This window comes from Lepisosteus oculatus, chromosome 1 (genome assembly GCF_040954835.1).
Source record: "Lepisosteus oculatus isolate fLepOcu1 chromosome 1, fLepOcu1.hap2, whole genome shotgun sequence".
Classification (NCBI taxonomy): Eukaryota; Metazoa; Chordata; class Actinopteri; order Semionotiformes; family Lepisosteidae; genus Lepisosteus; species Lepisosteus oculatus.
Window position 1 is genome coordinate 29,937,650 of NC_090696.1, and position 20,111 is coordinate 29,957,760.

Here is a 20,111-nt window from a genome sequence, read left to right on the forward strand (position 1 = left end):
TTGTGAATGGGCTCTTGGAATGAACCAGAAATGTAGCTAAAAATAAAAGTCATGCAACTACTCCTATTTCATGCATTCATTCAAAGAATCATTTAGTGCCCTGTTTAAAAAAAAAAACTGGTGGATCAGGTGACGGGCATCGGCCATATGCATTTTTCCATTGTGTTCAACACATAGTTCTAGTACAGCTGTTAATAGAAAAGGAGTCAAAAAGGCAGAACAATGAAAGAGCATAAAGTGACTCAACAGAGCAAATAGGAAAACATTTATGCTGAGTTTATGTAATTATTAATTTCAACAATATAAACAGTTAACATAATGGAGTTCTCCATATGTGGCCATGTAGTTTACATCTAACTTGAAAGATGACACTTGACGAAGTGTCAAAGATTGCTTTTTAATTGCAGAATAGCTTTCAGCTATGTTCTGTGAAATCCATTTGTCAGGATTTATGAAAACAATACATCTACTTTTTTAGCAAATTGAATCATTGAGTTCATGAAAGAACATTTATGAACCCTGTTCTGTCAGTCACGTCATAGGTGACAGATTGTACTTGGAGCAACATTCCAACTCTTAAATTTTAAGGGACACGGCTTCTCTGTGGTATATTATAACTGACACAGTAACTGGGAGGATACCTTGGTTCAGTAGTTGAAATAAATGCTTATTAATTTTTATTTTATCTAAGATTTGTATTGTTCTAAAATGTCAGAAGAATTGTTGACTTAAAGCAAATTTTTAAATTGCCTTTAAGTTGAATAATTCCATAAAAAATCTAGAATTGCATTTTTCTTATCTCTTGATTCCTTTTTTAAAACCAATAAAGAGGAACTATGAATAGTTAGGACTTCACTAGATTTTCACAAATGATTTTCATAGTCTACTAATATTGCAATTGGATCGGTGGTAGCTCAGAGTGCAAGGGCGTCTAGTTCCTGACCAGAAGGTCCTGGGTTCAATCCCAGGTAAGGACAATTGATGTCGCTTGCTCTAATTCCTCCCAGACGTCTCCCAGGTCCACTCAGCCTGCTTTCCAAATAAGTACCAGGGGTTAATCCTTCTGGGGGTAATAGGCCGACCAGAGCATGGTGCTGACCACATCACCACTTCCAGTGGCGGATGGTCAAGAAAAATGGTGGCCCTTGCCCCCCCATTCCCCATGGGTTTTTATGGCTAGAAAAGGGACCTACCTGCTAGTATTGCAATTATATGTTTTTGTGTAAAATTACATTTTAATCAGCCACATTATCTACACTTGCAAGAACGTTTGGCACTTTTTTACTCTGCTCTAAGCATAGACAGACCTAGCATTTGAAGCTGCTAAATCTCTAAACAAATGTCAGCAAGTGACCCTAGTTTCTTGATAAAATTTCCACAGCTTAAAGAGCAAATAATGCTGTACCAAAGGCCTTAGCCCAGAAGTTGTCAATATTGGTCCTGTAATATGTAATAAGTGTCTTCTGAGGTTTTTATGACATATAAGGCCTTAATCAAGTTGACTTATTAAGAGGGCGCTTAAGAAGTTTTATGGGGTAGTTAGTGGCATCAAACGTGAACCAGTGTCTGGGTTTTGCACCTAGCCTATTTTAGGTATGTAGAAAGTATTTTTTTGTGTGGGGGTGTTTGTTATAGTATCATTTAAATGTGTTAAGAATCACCTACTTAGCATTGTTTAGACATAAATTATGGAGAAACTACAGAAAGGTAAGGAGACTGGGCACAGCTCTGTTTACTAAATTGTCTTATTTGCAGCAGCATAACTGCAGCAAGATCTTAAAGCATGGAGTGCATAAATAGGCTAAAACATGCCAAGCAAGAAGTTCAGTTACATGTATTAATCTTCGCCAATGCCATTCAGTTTGCGGTTCTCAGACTGGTTATTGTTCTTTTATTGTGCAAAATGAGGGTCATCACTTTCGCTCTATTTCTGTACGGTATTGTAAAAATGAAAATGTAGTTGCTAGTTGTTAGCAAGTTTCATCACTACAACTTGTTTTGAACCCTAAAATAATGTATATTCTGTTTTACTAACCTTTACTTCATTCACATGATTATTAATTCATTAAAATAAAACATTTAAGCAGTTTCAGGGTTTCTTTCTGGTTTTCAAGATGTTGCCAGTATACATAAAGTGCTGTGGGAATAAGGAACAAGTTCCTCAGCCATATTGTTGAAGCTCAATTTGGAGTCAAATTATGACTATATTACTACAAGTTTGTTTGTCACATAAATGTGACAAAACTGGTAAAATCTTTCAGTACGCTAGGCTTTTAGGTGTTTCACCTGCTCAGTTAATAGCAAAGCTATACCTTTCCCCTTCTGAAGGGGGTTAGATAACTTTTTCTTCCCTTAACAAAAGTTTTTAGGAAATATGTTATTTTTAGCAGTGTAAGAAATCCACTTATAGTTAGGAATCTCATGGTACAAAATGCAAGTTACCTTCATTCCTTATTAGTTCAGGTGGGTAGCTGCGTCAGCATGCGTAGGCTACAAAGGAACAAGTAATAGGTTTATTCCATGCTGAAAAAAAGAAGAAAGAGAACACAACGTTTCGGCCGTGGAGCCTTCTTCAGGTGTGACACCTGACACCTGAAGAAGGCTCCACGGCCGAAACGTTGTGTTCTCTTTCTTCTTTTTTTCAGCATGGAATAAACCTATTACTTGTTCATTCCTTATTAGCAACCTATACGGTAATAATAAATCCTATTCTTAAAGCAAGCATGAAAGCAGATTTCTTGAGAGAAGTATAAAAGTATAATTTGTGTGGTAGTCTTTTTTATCTTAGTCATTTTAGATAATGGGTCTAATATGTGTTATTGAGTCATGATTTATAGCAGTAAAATAGTGCAAATTCATGTAGGGTTAAGTGTTATTGAACTGTTCTGTGCTTGACACTAGAGGGAGACCTGCAGCCAAAAATAAATGGAGGAGTAAAGTAAGGAACTTTATGTGAAAAGGATACACTATGAGAGATTTATTTAGCATTATTTTAATAAAATAACATTAATAGGCACCTTTAAGCTAAATTATATCTAAAATAATTATTAAATTAAAAGAGTATATTGTTTATTTTTGAGTCTACAAATGTCTTGCCAACTGTATGACACAATTAATGTCCCTTCGACACTCCCTGTCCATTTGAACTATTAGACCTTAGTCCTCTAAAACTGAATGCTTGACATACCTAAGTTACTTGCAGTCCCCTAGGTACTTTAAATTGCTAAATTTAAAAAGCTATACTAAACACAGATCAATTAGATTTAAATAAAAACAGAGGTATTTGTGAAAATATACATTTTAAGTGGGATAATGTTATACATAAACATTTCAAGTGTTGAGTGTTATTTTTTATATCTGCAAGAATGTTACTCTGGATGAATTTAAATCTCATATTTATTTGTTTATCTGTGCAGTCTGCAGGAGCTGCCTGGTGAAGTACCTGGAAGAGAACAATACATGTCCAACGTGCAGAATTGTTATTCATCAGAGCCATCCTTTACAGTACATTGGGTGAGTACCAGTGCACATCTGATGTCTTTTGCTGGAAAAAGACCAGGAACCCGCAGCATCTTGGAGCTCCCTGAAGCCTGTCACAAAATGTAATGGGCTGCTTCAGTGACCTCAGCAATTCACCAATTAAAATACACATTGAGTTTTTTTAAAGATGTCCATTTTTAGCCATAGCTTTCTAGGCAGAAACAGTTTTGTTTAGAAGGAGGATCAGAATTAGAATTACATGTTTGTTGTTCTCTAGCACAGCTTTTATTAGTATTGAATGTCAGATTTTCATGTTCATAGAGAAGAGACATTAACCAATAAATGCTTTAGTTTGCAAAGACCTGCCTGCTATGGACCGATACACGTCACTGTAAAAAGCTGGGTTAATGTCTATCCAGTGGTCTTCTTTTGAAGGGCATTTAATACTGACAACAGGAAGTACTTCTTTACACAAATGGTTTTAGGAGTATGGAACAAGCTACCCAGCCATATTGTTGTAGCTGGTGTACTAGCTTCTTTAAAGAAACCGTTGGATGAGATCATTAGATCAATTAGCTACTCACTACAAAATGGAAGACTGCAAGATGGAATAAATAAAAAATACAGGAAAAATACAGTGCCTTGCATATGTATTGAGGGCTTTCCTTTGGTGCCCTATTTTGTGATTTTACAAAATGATGCATAGGCCTTTTTTAAAATTCAGGCAGATATTCTGAAGCTTTCTCAGATTGCTTGGGAACCTCTTTTCAGCTTTCTCGCAATTTTCAAGTAATTCCACAGATTTTCAATGGTTTTTCAAATCAAATCAGGACTGTGACTGTGGCTAAGGATCTGCGCCTTTCCTAAATAGAGGTGAAAGGCTTTTAGGGTGGAGCGGTGGCTGTGTGGCTAAAGATCTGTGCCTGTGGCTGGAAGGTTGCCAGTTCGTATACCACGGCCAGCGGAGGAATCCTACTTCGTTGGGCCCCTGAGCAAGCCCCTTAACCCCACCTGCTCCAGGGGCTCTGCACAATGGCTGGCCCTGCGCTCTGACCCCAGGCTTCTCTCTCCCTATCCGTGTGTCTCATGGAGAGCAAGCTGGGGTATGCGAAAAGATAAATTCCTAATGCAAGAAACTGTATAGGACTAATAAAGTAATCTTTATTTAATCTGACTGGACCATTCAAGGGCATTCACTTTCTTATTCTTAAGGGACAGCATTGAAACCAAAAAGTTCCAATTTTGTATTGTCCCACCAAAAAACCTTTGGCCACACATTTGCATTTTCATTAGAAAGCTTTCTTCCAAACTCCAGTTGGGATTTGCGATGGGTTTTTCAATTTGCCATACAAGCCAATGGAGTGAACGTTAGCATTATTACTCAGTCATAATGTTCTAAAAACCTCATAGTAACACATTATTTTTACATTTAGGTTATAGAATTACTGTAGTAGTTTTAACTTTTTAATAGCTGTTCTTGACCTGTTGACAAGTAAGGTGATTGTAGTTTGAGCATTTAAATTCCCAAACTACAGTTTTTCACCTTAAAGTTTAATTCTGTAGCCTTCTAGTGCTAGTTCTACTGTGTATAATAATGGTTCTCATATATCCGTACAAAATTACACATTTCCACATGTTAAGGTTCGGATAGTAATGCAAGGGAGACAAGGATGGAATGCAAGAATAGTTGCAGTTGAATTTATATTTCATTGATTTATTTTGTATACTATACATTCATTTTCTTGGTCCTCACTAGGAATACTAGTAATCCTGCTCATCATTTTTTTTTCCTCATGGATTCACAGAAGATTATTTTCTATAACCTATGATGGCCACATACAGCGGTTGACATTATCATACACAGACTAATCAGCCCCACAGCAGAGACTAATTGGATTGCTGTTTTTTTGGCTTTCTGCTTTCTGATTCAGGTGCCATTTCACGCTGTGTTCTTCAGAGAAGGGACTGCCAAATCAGCGTGTGATGCTTTTCTTTTGTCTTTGGAGTGTCAATTGTAAGGGCCCATCTGCGTCCTTTAGGGGTCGCTGTCTGCCAGCAGTGTTTTTTGTTCCAACTGAGATACATTTTCACTGCACCAAGATTAACTGCATAGATTGAAAAATATGTAATTTTAGTAGATGCTAAAAAGTCTAACAGCAATTTGTTTTGCATAATGTTTGCAGCCTTAGTTAACTATTTCCATAAAATAGCATTGAGAGAGTCATCAAAGCTCATATGTTACACTGGTGTACTTTAACCATGCAATTTGTTTTTTCTCAGCCCTAATAGGTTTTTTTTTTTACAGAATTTCAGAAGTGTTTTGCTGGAATAGATAATTTGCCATTTACAAATAACCCAAGTAATCTAATGCTCTGTTTTTCTGGTGAGAACAAAATTAAAACAGTACTTTTCATCTAATGGACCGGAGAGACCTGAAATTAAAAGAACTCAAAGAGGGAGAGTCTAATGTTTATTTTTAGGAGCACATCAAAGTCCTTCTTTACAGAGAATGTAGAAAAAATTAAAAGTGTAAGTGCAAGTTCTATTTGGCATCAAGCAATTTTCTGTACAGCTTTGCAACAAACTTGTAGTTATTAATTAACTGAGTTACGCTGTTGTGATGTTATTGGATATTCAGATTGCATTAGGAGATAATTATACCCTCTCAAAAAGAAATCAGTGTAGTAAACTGTCCTGATATATTTACGTGGGGATTTCAGTCTTTGCACTAAAGATTGATGTATTGTGTTCCTAGAGATCATAATAACAATTTCACGTAGGGGAATGTCAGTGCTCTAACCTCTTGAATAAAAAGAAAAACTGATTAAATTAAGGATTCCTATCATTTCTGTGGAAACATCAGCACTTTCTATCAGCACTATTTTTTCTGACTTGACTGCAGCCAGCACTGTTGTAAAATAGTTTTAGCCTGATGGTTGTCATATTTTTAGTCCATTAAAGGTTTTTGCAACGTGATGGAATCCCAGCCCCTTTGGCATCTGCTCAGTGCCATCAGTGAATGTTATGCAGGGATTTATCTTAGGCTTCCTGTTGTTCTTCTCTCAGGAAGTTGGTTGTTTGTAATAATTTTCATTAATTGAATTGTCCCACTGTCCATAATTATAAGCAATGTGGTTCCTGAGACTATTAAACTGACCAGTTTTGATGTGCATGAGTTGGTCTGCACATGCAGGCTTGTAATGGTTTCATATTTTCATTTCTGTGCATAGTCCATCACATTTATTTTAATTTTAACTTTATTCTGTCTGCTTTGTACTGTCCATCTGGAACATTAACCAGTTTTTTATTACTTTTTTGTAGTCTGTGACTTTTTATGGCCTAATCTGGTCAGATCTCAGAAGTTAGGCAAGGCTACGTCTGATCAGCACTAGGATGGGAGACCTCCAAATAAATCCATGTTGCTACTTGAAGTGTTTTCATAGAATAGTAGGCGGCTCTCTTCCCACAAAATGAAAATATCCAAAATCAATTCCCCAGTGTGAACAGGAACGTTGCTGTAAGAGGTGCCTTCCTTTGGATGTGACATTGAACCATTGAACCATTAAGCATTTCATTGGTGTTGTCAAAAGAGTAAGGCTACTAAACCAATTGTCCTGGTTAAACTCCATGCTGTGCTTTTGTACACTCTTCCTTTCTGAAAGTTCCCACTTAATTTAGTATATGAAGCAATTCTTCCCTTCTGTGCATTACTCAGATGGGTGTTGCACTTCAGTGGAGGATGAATAAGGTTCCCTCCCATGTGTACAGTGCTTTGGTATCCCTTTGGATGAAAAGCAATATGTTAAGCAATAAATTACTATAAAAACATTAACAGACTCCGGCTGAACTTCTGAAAAAAATGTTGGTACGTGATTCAACTTCTAGTGTGTAAGATTTTTTTATATGCTTCTGTGCTGTAAATTAATTATCTTGTATGTGCTAATATATTCTGAAAACACTATACATTTTGAATGTAATGAGGCTTAATAGAAACTGGACTTACTATGTTAGTCTTGTCTAGATTTTTGATGGAGCACATAAGCTGCAGTTAAAAAATAACCACAACAACATTTTTTATAAGCAGTTTTCAACAAACTCAAAGCTTTATTCATTATTTTGTGATTTGATAACATTCACTTGATATGCAGTGGTATAGTTATAGAATGTTGGCTGTCATGATTTGTGGTCATTTTAATTTTTTGATTAACTTAAGGGCCAATGAGTACATATGACTTCACCCAATTAATGACTTTAATAGTTTCACAGCAGAACATGGCTGCCTCATAGGTGCACAATCCACTTAAGGCTTATACAAATTCTAAAGCCTTTCCTTTTGCTTTCAAACTATCTGAGCTGTTTTTGATAATTATTCAGACCAAAAATGTCAAATAGCCTTTTTTTGTTGGCATGTAAAACTTTTGCTAAAACCATTTCCTGTTTTATATATAGAATTCTGTTCTACTAAAACTCACAGTAACATTAAATATAAATAAAAAGACCAACAAATCCATTTGGAATAGACCTCAATCTTTTTATTTGAATAATTTTCTTTGGTCTTTGAAAAACTTACAATTGAGTTCAACTCCTTTTTCAAAAGTCTGGTTAATGGAGCTTATCAGCACAGTAGTTAATGAAAGGAACTTTGACATTTTATCATTACCCTGGGTATGCAATACGCCAAAGTTAAGTTGAGTTTCTCCTCATTTTAAATTAAAATTAATTTTCTTAGTTTTGTACTGTTAGACTCCAGATCTATCCACAGCACTACTGGTCTGGAAACTAAAAGAAAAAAGGAAACTAATGTGCATGTGTCCACCAAGTATGCAGGGCCACTGAAATTGTGATAGATAAATGAAGTGGGGTTGGGGTCAGCTGTTTTATTTGAAATCTGTTCCCACCAGCTGGTGTTTATATACAAATACAATACCAACCTCTGAACGAAGGTGTATTTCGGACATCTCATCTGAGAAGATGCTAACAAAAAAAACTAGATTTTCTGATCACTCAGTCTGTTCTGCCCCAAAATATGTAGATATGAGTAGCCTGAGAAGGTGCTCCAGGAGATCTGATGTGTTATTTAAAAAAACACAAGGACAAAATTTGCCATAAGTTGGAGTTTGTTTGCCGAAATACAGAAATACATATTCACTAGAATGTTGCTCTTAATTTGTTCTCTGGTCTCCTGCTACAAAATTGTGCATTTTCTCATTATTTTGTCAGCTAAGCAGCTGCTATTGGAAAGAATGTTTTTATTCATCATGTTATCTATGTAATTTCCAGTAATTTATTTATTTGCTTATGAAAACCAAGTTTCTCGGTGTTCATGCAATCAAACGTGTTTTGGGTAATTATAACTGCGGTGCTAGAAGTAACTGGCTGATTTATGGTACTGTACTGTACAAATAATTATTTAACATGATGTGCTCTGTGAAAAATATACTTTTTTTATATAACGAAGACATATACTGTTTAATATGACTTAAAACATGGGTGGCAGACAAGGCAGTTGTTCTTCAGAGTGAACCATAAGTTTTTTGTATCAGATCACCAACATTATGCCCTGGATACTCTGTCATCTCACTGCACAAAGAGGGGGGTAGAGTATACCTGGAAAATGGTAGTGAATTTCATGAGATACCTTTTGTGTTTTGGCAATGAATAGAAGCTGTATTTTGTTTTTTTAAACATATGATTTAGATCAATTTTTATTCACCTTGATAAACATAAGTAAATATAGAATTCAAATACTCAGATACTTTTCTCGTCTCCTCGTAGCCATGACCGAACAATGCAAGACATCGTCTACAAACTGGTGCCTGGGCTTCAAGAAGGTTAGTATCTGTATGAGACCGGTGATGGTGATGCAAGTGTTATAGAATGTTACCTAAATCTTTGAATACATTGTTGAGTATATTTGTCTGTTCTCTGTATCGTGATGTACAGAGAGGGAAGTGTAAGGAAGATGGTGTTCATTCCTCAGGCTAATGCCAAATTTGCTGTGGTCTTGGAATCCTACAAGTTATTGATCACTTCTTTAAAGTATACCAGACTGGGCACTCATGAAATTTAGATGTATTTTATGGTAGCTTAACATCCACCTTTTATTGAGGATAGCTGTACATATTAACATGTTTGATTGAACAGAAATGCAATGTAGTGTACAGTCTTTTCCATACTTGCAGTGGCTATACAGTTACATTTCTTGCCATCATTATAGTAAAAAAACATTTTTGGAGGCAAATCAATTGTGTTTTTTGTATCAACTTTACTGGCGTAAGTATTGTAATCACTAATGCGTTTTTATAATAATAATAATAATAATAATTGCTTACACTTATATAGCGCTTTTATGGACACTCCACTCAAAGCGCTTTACAGGGAATGGGGACTCCACCACCACCAATGCAGTACTGTTTTAGTTTTTTTTTTGTCTGGGAGCAAAAAGTCTTATTCAGACTCTGTTACATCATTTGTGATGTGGTGCTGTATTGGTAGGAAAGACTACTAATCTGTAAATTGAAATGAAGACTATTTGTTCTGAGAAATCAACACAAAAGTAAACCATTCCTACATTTGAAGTTTTTTAAAAATATTTTGGGTTGCAAATATCTTTGAGGAAGCTTCCTTATCCTTATAAGCCAAGACTTCTAATTCTCCAGAGGTTCCAAAGGAGTTAATCAAAATTGCTCTTACCCAATGTATTCAGATTTTGGTATGCCGATAAGAGTGTATGTGTGTATTTCCATATATTTAAGCTTTGTATAATTAATGTTAGTCTCTCACCACCAGCTAAAGGTTGAAACAAAAGCCAATACAGATCCTTCTGGGGCTGCATTCTACAAGTGCTTTGAAATCCTGAGTCACAACTGCTGCAGACGTACCTCACCAGGCTCCATATGTAACAATATGCAGCTTTTTTATATTGTTGTTGTCAAACTGTCGTATCTTTTACATTTTGACTAACCAAATACTTTTTCCTTGTCAAAAATCACAAAAGCATTTGGTTGCTGAAAATGTGCATAGTCTTTTCTTTTAAGGGTACCATTGTTTGGATTTCATTTAACAAGACCTGAGGTGGCCAAGGTCACCGGCAGCATGAAGATTGTGTTAAGTGATTTTTAATTACTTGATACCTAAGCAATGCTTGCTTATGCTTTTTGCTTCTTGAGCACAATGAAATAGATGGAAAACATGTTCTCTCTCTCTCCAGCGGAAATGAAGAAGCAGAGAGAGTTCTATCAGAAATTGGGAATGGAAGTGCCTGGAGACATCAAAGGGGAACTCTGTAACATGAAACCACATTTAGACCCTCAGCGAAATGGTAGATCACATTTTTGCTTCTTTATTTGAAACAGAGTTCACTGTACCCCCATCATCTTCTATGATTGAAAGGACCAACTCTCATTTTTACCCGACTTTGTGCTGAAGTTTGTGTGAATGTACAGGCACCTGATGTCTACAGATACTGTATGTGATGGCTCAGTTATACCACATTAGGTTTTTATATGTAGTTAAGCTAAATAAGTTATCCATAGCAAAATAATAAAGCTGATTGCCAATGCATGTTTCTAAACGCAGTTATGTAAGTTTAAGGAATTTCATCATATCCTTCTCTGGAAAAAATAGCAGGAACTCTGTTTAAGGTACTAAGATATTTCTGCATTTTTAAAGCTGACTTTGAGTGGGAAAATAACACAAATGCATTAATGTGATCACAACACTGGAATATGTCCCCAGCCTGCCTTAAGTGCTGTCAATGACTTTAAAATTGTAACTGATATATTGATTAATCACCTGATGTCCTGGCTTAACATAAAGTGCAACCTTGCAATAATAAATATTAATAAGAAATGTTCTGCTGCAGTGTATTTAGATATCCTGTTCCAATTTTGTATGTATTATTTTTGCATAGGGTTTCATTTTGGATGAATGAATTATCCTCTGTAGTGAAAGCACGTTTGTTTTAATGCTATTATCTCTCAGGGTCTTTTTCCCTACTGACAAGTAGGTAAACTAAAGATTTTCAGAATACAAATGTTTCTGCATCTATTTACTGTAATCAAAGGTATTGTATCCTACTGAGACATGTGAATTGCACTACGGGATAATTTGTGTTCTCATGAAATTGTGCATATTTGTTAAGTTGTAACACTAGACAATTTCAGGTTTGTCCAGGGTAATTGGAATCTGATATATATATATAACATCATTTTTTATTTACTTTTTGGTATATTTTTATAGTTTCTAGCTTGAGTCACCACAGCTTGCTTGTACTATCCTGGAAGACATGTTATTTGTGTTCAGTCAGACCAGTTTTTCTCTTCTCCCTGAGGTTTCACTGTAGACAGGAGATTTACTTGCTTCTCAGAGGGCAGTCACATCCCCTAGTGCCTAACTGGTTAGAAAAGAGGTGTCAAACTCCAGACCTAAAGGGCTTACAGACCTGGTTACATTCTGGCTTCATGTCTTAAATATTTGGCACTCAGTTATGTTTTTAAAGTGTATATATTAAGTCTTCTTTCTGGTATAGGTGATCATATGAAAGATGTCACTGAATCCATGTATATTTAGTTGTGACAAGAAACTGTCTCAGGTCCTTGTGTTGACCTCATCTTTGTCCATTAGGACAGAATATTTCTAATAACTCCATTGTTCTCCTGCCCGTCCTCCTTTTGCATGACCTTTTTTGTGTTCTCTCTGCAGAGCTGAGGCTCAGACTAATTACCTACCTGGCTTGAAATGTAAACGGTGTTTTAAGGGACACATCCTGAATTTCAATGTGTAGTCTTTTGTCTGAATATGCAGCATTCATTGTCCTTTATACTTCACATTTCTCGATACGCATTGTACACCTGGTATCTATTTTCTAGATGCAATTATCTTATTACTTCCATCGTGAAAAGAGTTAATTATGCCCTTGAAGCTGATTAAGATTTTATAATTGTACATCATTTTAATGTAAATTGGAAAGCTATGAATGCTTAAACTAGTCTATTATTACATAGAGCGTAATACTGGAATGTGGGTTTCTGTGGTTATGGTTATTTTTGGCAAATTATTGCATCTGCTTATTGACTACATCTTTTTCTTCCAATAATCATAGGTGATACAAAACCAGAGGACACACTGAACAAAGAGACAGCAGAAGAGAAGCAAGATGAAGACAATGATTACCACAGAAGCGATGAACAGGTACTATTCTGTGGTTTTAATTTATTATTTTCGTTTTTTAATTTGCATTTACAAGTCCATCAGACTAGTTAAGCCTCACTCTTGAGAACTTGTTCTACAACCAAAAAGTAAAACAGGAAATTATTTTGGAAAGCTACGATGAAATAAGATTTTAAGTAAGCAATGAACCAAATGCAAATTAGTCGTTCTGTAAACATCTTGATCGGCATGAAATCTATGTAATGTAATGATTTAGACCTAGACAGGGGGGCACAGAATTTCAAGTCATTCCAATGTTCCTCTCACCCATTTCTTTCAAAAGTACGACTACTGAAAGTAGTCAGTACATTAAAAATGGTTAATGCCCCCAAAACATACATTATGAAGCTTTTTTTCATTTTTTGATGTTTTATTTGGTCACAGATGTATGGATTATTTCTCATGACTGAGAGATCCTGACCGATATACAGTGAACTAGTTTCAGAATAAGTCTCTGTAGTTGTCTTAAGTAATAAACCACTATTATTTTTCTACAGAGTGCTTAAAAATAATGGAAATTACACTTAATTTGAATGATGTGAAACCTTCTGGACCTGTATAGTGATTTTTTTCTTCTAGACACAGCAAGACACAGGTTGTTTGTGGACATCTTCTTAGATGTCTTTCTTAGAGAAACCATGCAAAAAAAAATCATGTTCTTTAGCCAGTCCAGGTTCAGAAAATGCTGGTACATTTTTTTAATCTCTATTCCACAAAATTATTGACTTTTCAATAATGGTATGTCTCAATCCCTTAAATACCTGAGGCAGGTGCTTTTCAGGTGAGCTAAATTTCTGAGACTTGTGGCTTTTCAGACCTCAAACTTGCTCTCCGTTTACTTTACCTTAATGTTATAATGGTATTATACCACTCTTCTGTTACCCTGCCCTTCAGGGTGTTACCAAATATTACAGTAATACCTCTTGCCAGTGGGTATTTGTTTTTAAATTGAACAATGACATGGTTAAAAGAGCAAGAAAACAGAAGAACATTTCCCATATCCTGATGTAAAGCATTCTTTTGAAAAATATATGATCCAGAAAATTAATTTAATCTGCAATAGCAATGATCGTAAAGTATCTTCCGGTATGGTTAAAATAAAGCTTTGTGTTTGAAAGGGTAATTAAAAAAAGTTTAGATACTGATGACCACTTTGGATTGGTTTGTTTAAAAAAATGCAGCATATCTGATCCAATTAGATATTCATAGCATTCATCTTAATTTGTATTCAGTGTATATTAAAACATTCATAATTCAAGATAAAATTACTGCAGCTATGCAGTGTTTATTTAAATTTATGATTCTAATCATCCATGCTGTGATGTAGACCTCTTAAAAATGTTGCTTGTTTTTTTTAAGACAGATATTTATGATTGGGGAATACTGATTTTTTTTCTTTGCAACTTCTGTGCAGTCCGATAAGTTTTTTATATGCGCATAAAGTATTTGGTTTAGCCTTTGATTTTCTGCAGACATGATTTGTGCACACTGCTCTAGTGCAATATTATGCATTCCATACACACATCACATTGCAGGGGAGTTTTGTAGTGGAGACTTGGGTGACATACATAGCACAGGAGGAGAGCACGCATCCTTGCCTTTTCAGTTCACTTGGTCATTATGAGTCATATTTCATTTTTTCAAGGCACGAACAGTAATCTCAGAGCAGCTTTCAGGTTTCTGATTTTCCAGTTCTGCTGTTGCAGTGTTTCAGCCTCTGCCACTTAACCTTGGAATGTGACCTTGGAGAAGGAAATGCAAACAAAATAATAGCCTTTCTTTCAAAGTGTAAGAAAAAGTTAGCAACGAAACATCGGATTTTCCAGTTGGTAAAAGAAATAATAAATAATAAATTTTCTCATGGACTATCTAGAGAGTTTGTAGTAAATCCTTTTAATACAGGTGCTAAGTAATAGGGAGGGGGCTAACGGTGGTTGATATTTTCAGTTCAATAACCATTTTACTTTAAAACACATATGTGATTAGCCCTGATATGTTCTTGTGCATATGCTTCAGTTCTTGTGATTAGGGATCATGGTATGGTATGATCTGATTAATAATAGTGAATAATAAGGACAATGTTTTAAGTGAATATAGAACAGAAATTAAAATGTAAATGCCAGTAAGATTATTGACCAGTTTCACATTATTTTTTGCAAACACATTGCATTTTATAGTCAAATATTTGAGAAATACATGATCATCTACATATAGTATATTATCATTGTATGAATATGTTTGTGACTATAATTCTAATATATTGTTTCTATTGTATTAGTGTTACATACAGAGTTTAACTTGTTAATAAGCTCCTTTACACCACTATCATAATATTCTGTCCTCTTTATGCAGAATTTTAAATTACTTGTCAAATGTAGGGCTCTTTCTAAATCAAAATGTTTTTTGACAGTGAAAGACTTGAATGCTTAAAAACACTTAGATTATTTGGAATAATCTCAAGTGTCCTGCCATCTCAATGCATTCCTAATAAAAGACTGTACAGTAATTTTCACAGTGGTGTTTCTGCACTTGAGCATCTTTGATGCACTTGAGCCTCAACAAATTCAGAATAAACCCCATTTCACAACTCTTAAAATTTAATATTAGTCAACAAGTGTTTTTCTTTTCATATCAGATCAGTCTGTGCCTTCTGTTTCCTGTTCCTGCTTCCTGTTTGTCAGTTTTAGGTTTTTTCTTAAGTTAAAAGTACCATACACCTCTCTTGTATGTGTTGTCTAACAGTGGCATTGCAGTTAAATGAGGTCTAATTTAATTGCCAAATGTTTATTGTGATTTTGTTTTAATAATGATCTTGTAACTGTAGGTTATGCAGACAGGTAATAAATAAGATATTTCTAAGTGATTTTTGCACCAATTTGCACCCTGAATATAACAGCAATAGAGATACAGATGTAAACCTTTCTGTTCCAGTTTTGGAAGGTAGTCAAGAAAAATGATCAGGTTCCACTGCAAATCCCAGTGCTGATGGTGCACCTGAATTAAACATGAATATTCTGAGAAACATGCAGAGATACTGTTTCCAGCAGTTTTGTTTTGCACCGAGGGTCCTGTACACTGCTAATCATTGTAATAGAAGCCTAATCTTGGAGAATCTTATTTTACAAATGAAAGTAGGGTACTAGTTATACAAGTTATGTGATCAAGATGCCCCTATGCAAAAGTGATGCAAAGCATCTCTATGCTTTCTCATCAATTTAAACTTTAAATTCAATATTTAAGAGATGATAAAGAGTACGCGAACAAACATTCCATCTGTAAGAAAGTTAACAAAATGAAAATAACAGGACGTTATCACTGCTATTGAGACTATAATATACTATATATTACATATTTAATTAGAATTATTATTTATTATTATTCTATTATTAGAATTATTTTAATTGTACTGTGGGTATAAATGTTATTAGTAAACAGTATACATACTGCGTGTGAAGTTTTTACCACCAGAGCATTATTGTCCTCAATGAGGTGCGACATTGATATTTTTACTTGAAAAAAACATCTTACAAAACGACAAGACATTCTGTCTGATTTTTCAAAGATACTAAAGCTTTTTTCAGAATTTGCTCTCAACCCATTTAAGTCTTTGCCCCTGGGGCCCCAGGAAAAACTACTGTTTGACATGTGAAGCCAAAGAGAATAACTGCAGGCCAGCTTAAAAGGCCTTCTTTTGTATTTGACTCTGATGCATTTTTTTAACACGGGGACCTGTCTTGCTGCATTAGTGTATCAGGCTTTAAAAATAATCATACAAAACAGGATGGTATGCAACTCTGCTGGAGTAATCAGGTTGGATTACAGTCACGTTCAGTTTCACAGTATGCTTAACGTTGTTTGAAAGGTTCACCTCTTGGAACCACAGGCTTTTGAGGCCTTGTCCCCACCCGCAGTGTCATTAAAGTTAACAGAAAAAAGAGCACTTCAGCGTTTAGGTTTTAAAAGAAAAAATAAACCAAGTTTAAAGTTAGTCTGCTGAAGGCATTTTTACAGTCATTGGAATGGGGGTCATTACCCATAATGCTCTTGGTGAATACACTTAACATCTTTTGTAGTATTAACTGCACTAAGCATTAGATGCATATTTTCCCTAATCCCAACCTTTTAAATTGTTGGAGGCAAAACAGGAAGGTTCACTGTATTCAGTGCATTCACTAAGGTCACACTGTTTGCCCAGATATGGCTGTAGAGACAGAAGAACTCATGTTAATCCTGAATTTACTGAAAGGCTTGTAGTCCTAATGTGTATAGTGTGGAGCTAACAAATCGATTGGGCTTCTTCCTGTAGTGCATAAGTAACCATCCCTGGTCCAAAAGGGCTACTGTCCATATAGGTCCAGTGTAGGTCGTGTATGTACCGTTTAAATGATCAAGAATTGGAATGTGAGGTTTAGATAAGATCACTTTATTGGCCATATACAATTTCTTGTATTAGGAATTTGTCTTTTTGCATATCCCAACTTGCTTTCCATGAGAGAGACAGACAGGGAGAGAAGCTTGGCATCAGCCATTTATATGGCACCCCTGGAGCAGTAGGGTTAAGGGCCTTGCTCAGGGGCCCAACGGAGTAGGATTCCTCTGCTGGCCCCAGTATACGAACAGGCAACCTTCCAGCCACAGGCGCAGATCCTTGGCCACAGAGCCACTGCACCACCCCAAGTTTGTATGAATCAGTAAATTAATTGGTTCAATCACATCAGGAATAGCGAAATGTGCTTCTTGAAAGATAAAAGGTGTTTGTATTTTTATTACAGGTATTAATTTGTTAATTGAACTTAACTAATTAATTGACCTAATTATTAACTTGTGACTATAAAATGAATTGATCCATATGTATAGCAATTATTTAAATATGAGGGTTAGCCACTTTTTCTATAGTGCCTGCTTGAAGTGAAGCAGCAGCTGCCACTTAAAAATCTTGTAAGCATGCTATTCAGTTTTCTGTGGCTCTTTACAGCTGTCCTAGATCTAATTTTTAAACAAGAATCACAGCACAGAGCTTCACATCAAAAGGTCAACCTTTCCTGAATTACTAGCTATTAAAACTAATTATCATTAACATAGAATTAAATGCATCCCTTTTGAACATCAGTGACAATATTAAGCTTGAATTAAATACAAGCTACTTATAAATTAAAACACCAAACAACCACACTATTTGGGACCAACTCCTGTGCTGTTATGGAAACAAGCTGTTGATTAGCAACCTGATCATAAATTGTATTAAATAGTGCAATATTCTATAATACACATATTTAAATCAAACATTGTATTTAATTACAGTTTATTACTTGATTATGTAGGTATACAGAATTCTGTTATATCGGTAATTCTGTTATATACAGACACACTAAGCAGATGCTACTTATGTAGTGCTCTACTACTGAACTATATCTATACAGCCTTATCAGGAGAGTAAAGCTTTGATTCCTTAATCATGATATTGAATGTCCAATGCTGTTAGCATTTGTGAAGAAAGAAGCTTTTCTTTCAATCTGGTGAAGTTAGATTGTGACCTTGTATTTTTATGTAGGTTTTACTTCTTATTTCCATTTTCATTCCTATATTTAACTTTGAATCTAAACTTGGTTAGAAATATTTTTGTCCCTTGATTCACTCCAAGTCGTACACTTTATTACACAAAAGAAGTTGAGGTTCGAGACCATTAGGTCTCAATTGTGTTTTTTTTTTTGTTTGGCTTGTGACCTAGTAGTATAGTTGCTTTATAGGACTAGTAATTAATTCAGAGAAATGTGAATTCTATAGTAATCACGTTCTTTTACATGCACACGCATAAGGTCAGAAGTGGCCTTTTGCCATCTTTCCTGCTCGAATGGAAACCATTCGTCCCAATTTGTTAGTAGCTAAATGTTTTTAAGGATCCTAGTTGCTTCTTCAAAGCCAGTGTATCAGCTGTCACAGCATGGTTACTACTTCTACTAGTTACTAATACTCTTTGTCATTGGTGAATTATCTGTTATTTTTAACAGATGCATTTATCCAAAGCAATATACATAAAATAATTGTAATAAGCATAATTTAAAAAATAAATGCATTATGTACTGCAATAAAAAGTGATATTGTGATTGCTGAAATGGGACATTGAAAATGGTTATCAGACAACCAGGACATAATGTCTTTCAATCCAGTGGTTTAACTCAGATTCTAGTTGATTTAAATTCTGTATTTGAGGCAAATTTTTATATTTGGTTTCAGGTCATAAACAATTGTAACATGTAAAAACGTTTATGTGGAATTAGAATTAGAATGATAATTCTCATTCAGGTGTGTGACTTCAAATATAACCAATTTGACCTCTGCAGAAGGGGAAAATAGTTTGTTGTTGAAGGGGAGGGAGATTTATTACATTCATCCATACCCACTTGTTTATCATAAATTGGTTATGTATTGAGAACAGACAAAATGACAAAGAGTGTGTAAAGATCTGTTTGCTCATGTATTTCTTTAAACCAAGGACTGAGTGCAGAAAATGATAACTAAAAGTCTAAACAAGGAAGCAGATCAATTAAAGGCATCAGCTTCAATGATTAAGAGCTGAGTTGGAATGAAAACCAGCAGATTCAAGACCCCGCCAGGACTGAGGCTTTGAGTTAATGTTTCAAACACAGCTATAACATCTGAGAGGAAATTTCATTTTGTATTTTGTTTAATCAGATCTTGTTCTTCGTCTTCATCTGCAAAATATGAACAATTTTACATTTAACAGTGCCCTTTTTGCTGTTCTTGAAAATAGTAAAAGCAAATTGCCTAATGCAATGGAAAAGGAAAAAGCCAAAAAAAAACCCAAAGATTTAATGTATTATAAACTGCATTTATTTATTTAAAGCTTTAGAATGACTATGATGTGGCGGGTATCTCAGGTGCTGAAAAGAGAGAGACATAGGTGAAGAGACTAAGAGAAAGTGATTATGCCAGGATGCTGAGCTGTCACAGTCTTTTGTCACTAGATTAATGCAGGCTGTCTTCAGAGTGTATAATGAGGACTGCGGGAATTCTTATTAACTGTCCCTGCCTGTGTGTTTGCTTTCTCCTGAAGGTAAGCATCTGCTTGGAATGCAACAGCAGTAAGCTACGAGGATTGAAACGCAAGTGGATCCGGTGCTCTGCACAAGCTACCGTCCTACACTTGAAGAAGTTCATAGCCAAAAAGCTCAACCTGGCATCCTTTAACGAGGTAATCCGAAACTGCAACAGCTGAAGGTTTTCCAGCATTCAGTCAAGTGTTAACTTTGTGTATATATTTGCTGTTTTCACAGGCACACACATGAAGATTTGGTGTTTTTTCATCCCAGTCTTCTATGAAGTTTACTATGCCTTATTGTAATTTTTATGAGACACCTCCCACACACAAATGCAAAAAAAAGAATCGCCATGTTATCTCT

General features: G+C 35.3%; 1 protein-coding gene across 2 annotated transcripts in view; it reads left to right on the top strand.

Annotated features, from left to right (window-relative positions):
- Positions 1 to 20,111, top strand: part of LOC102696376 (polycomb group RING finger protein 3) — an 81,664-nt gene that overhangs the window by 50,947 nt on the left and 10,606 nt on the right. For both annotated transcript variants that reach the window (XM_006629518.3, XM_015344636.2), the window contains exons 4-8: positions 3,417 to 3,513; positions 9,256 to 9,311; positions 10,691 to 10,801; positions 12,584 to 12,672; positions 19,766 to 19,903. In XM_006629518.3, the coding sequence (XP_006629581.1) occupies positions 3,417 to 3,513; positions 9,256 to 9,311; positions 10,691 to 10,801; positions 12,584 to 12,672; positions 19,766 to 19,903 (491 nt within the window). The remainder of the gene's footprint in view (positions 1 to 3,416; positions 3,514 to 9,255; positions 9,312 to 10,690; positions 10,802 to 12,583; positions 12,673 to 19,765; positions 19,904 to 20,111) is intronic.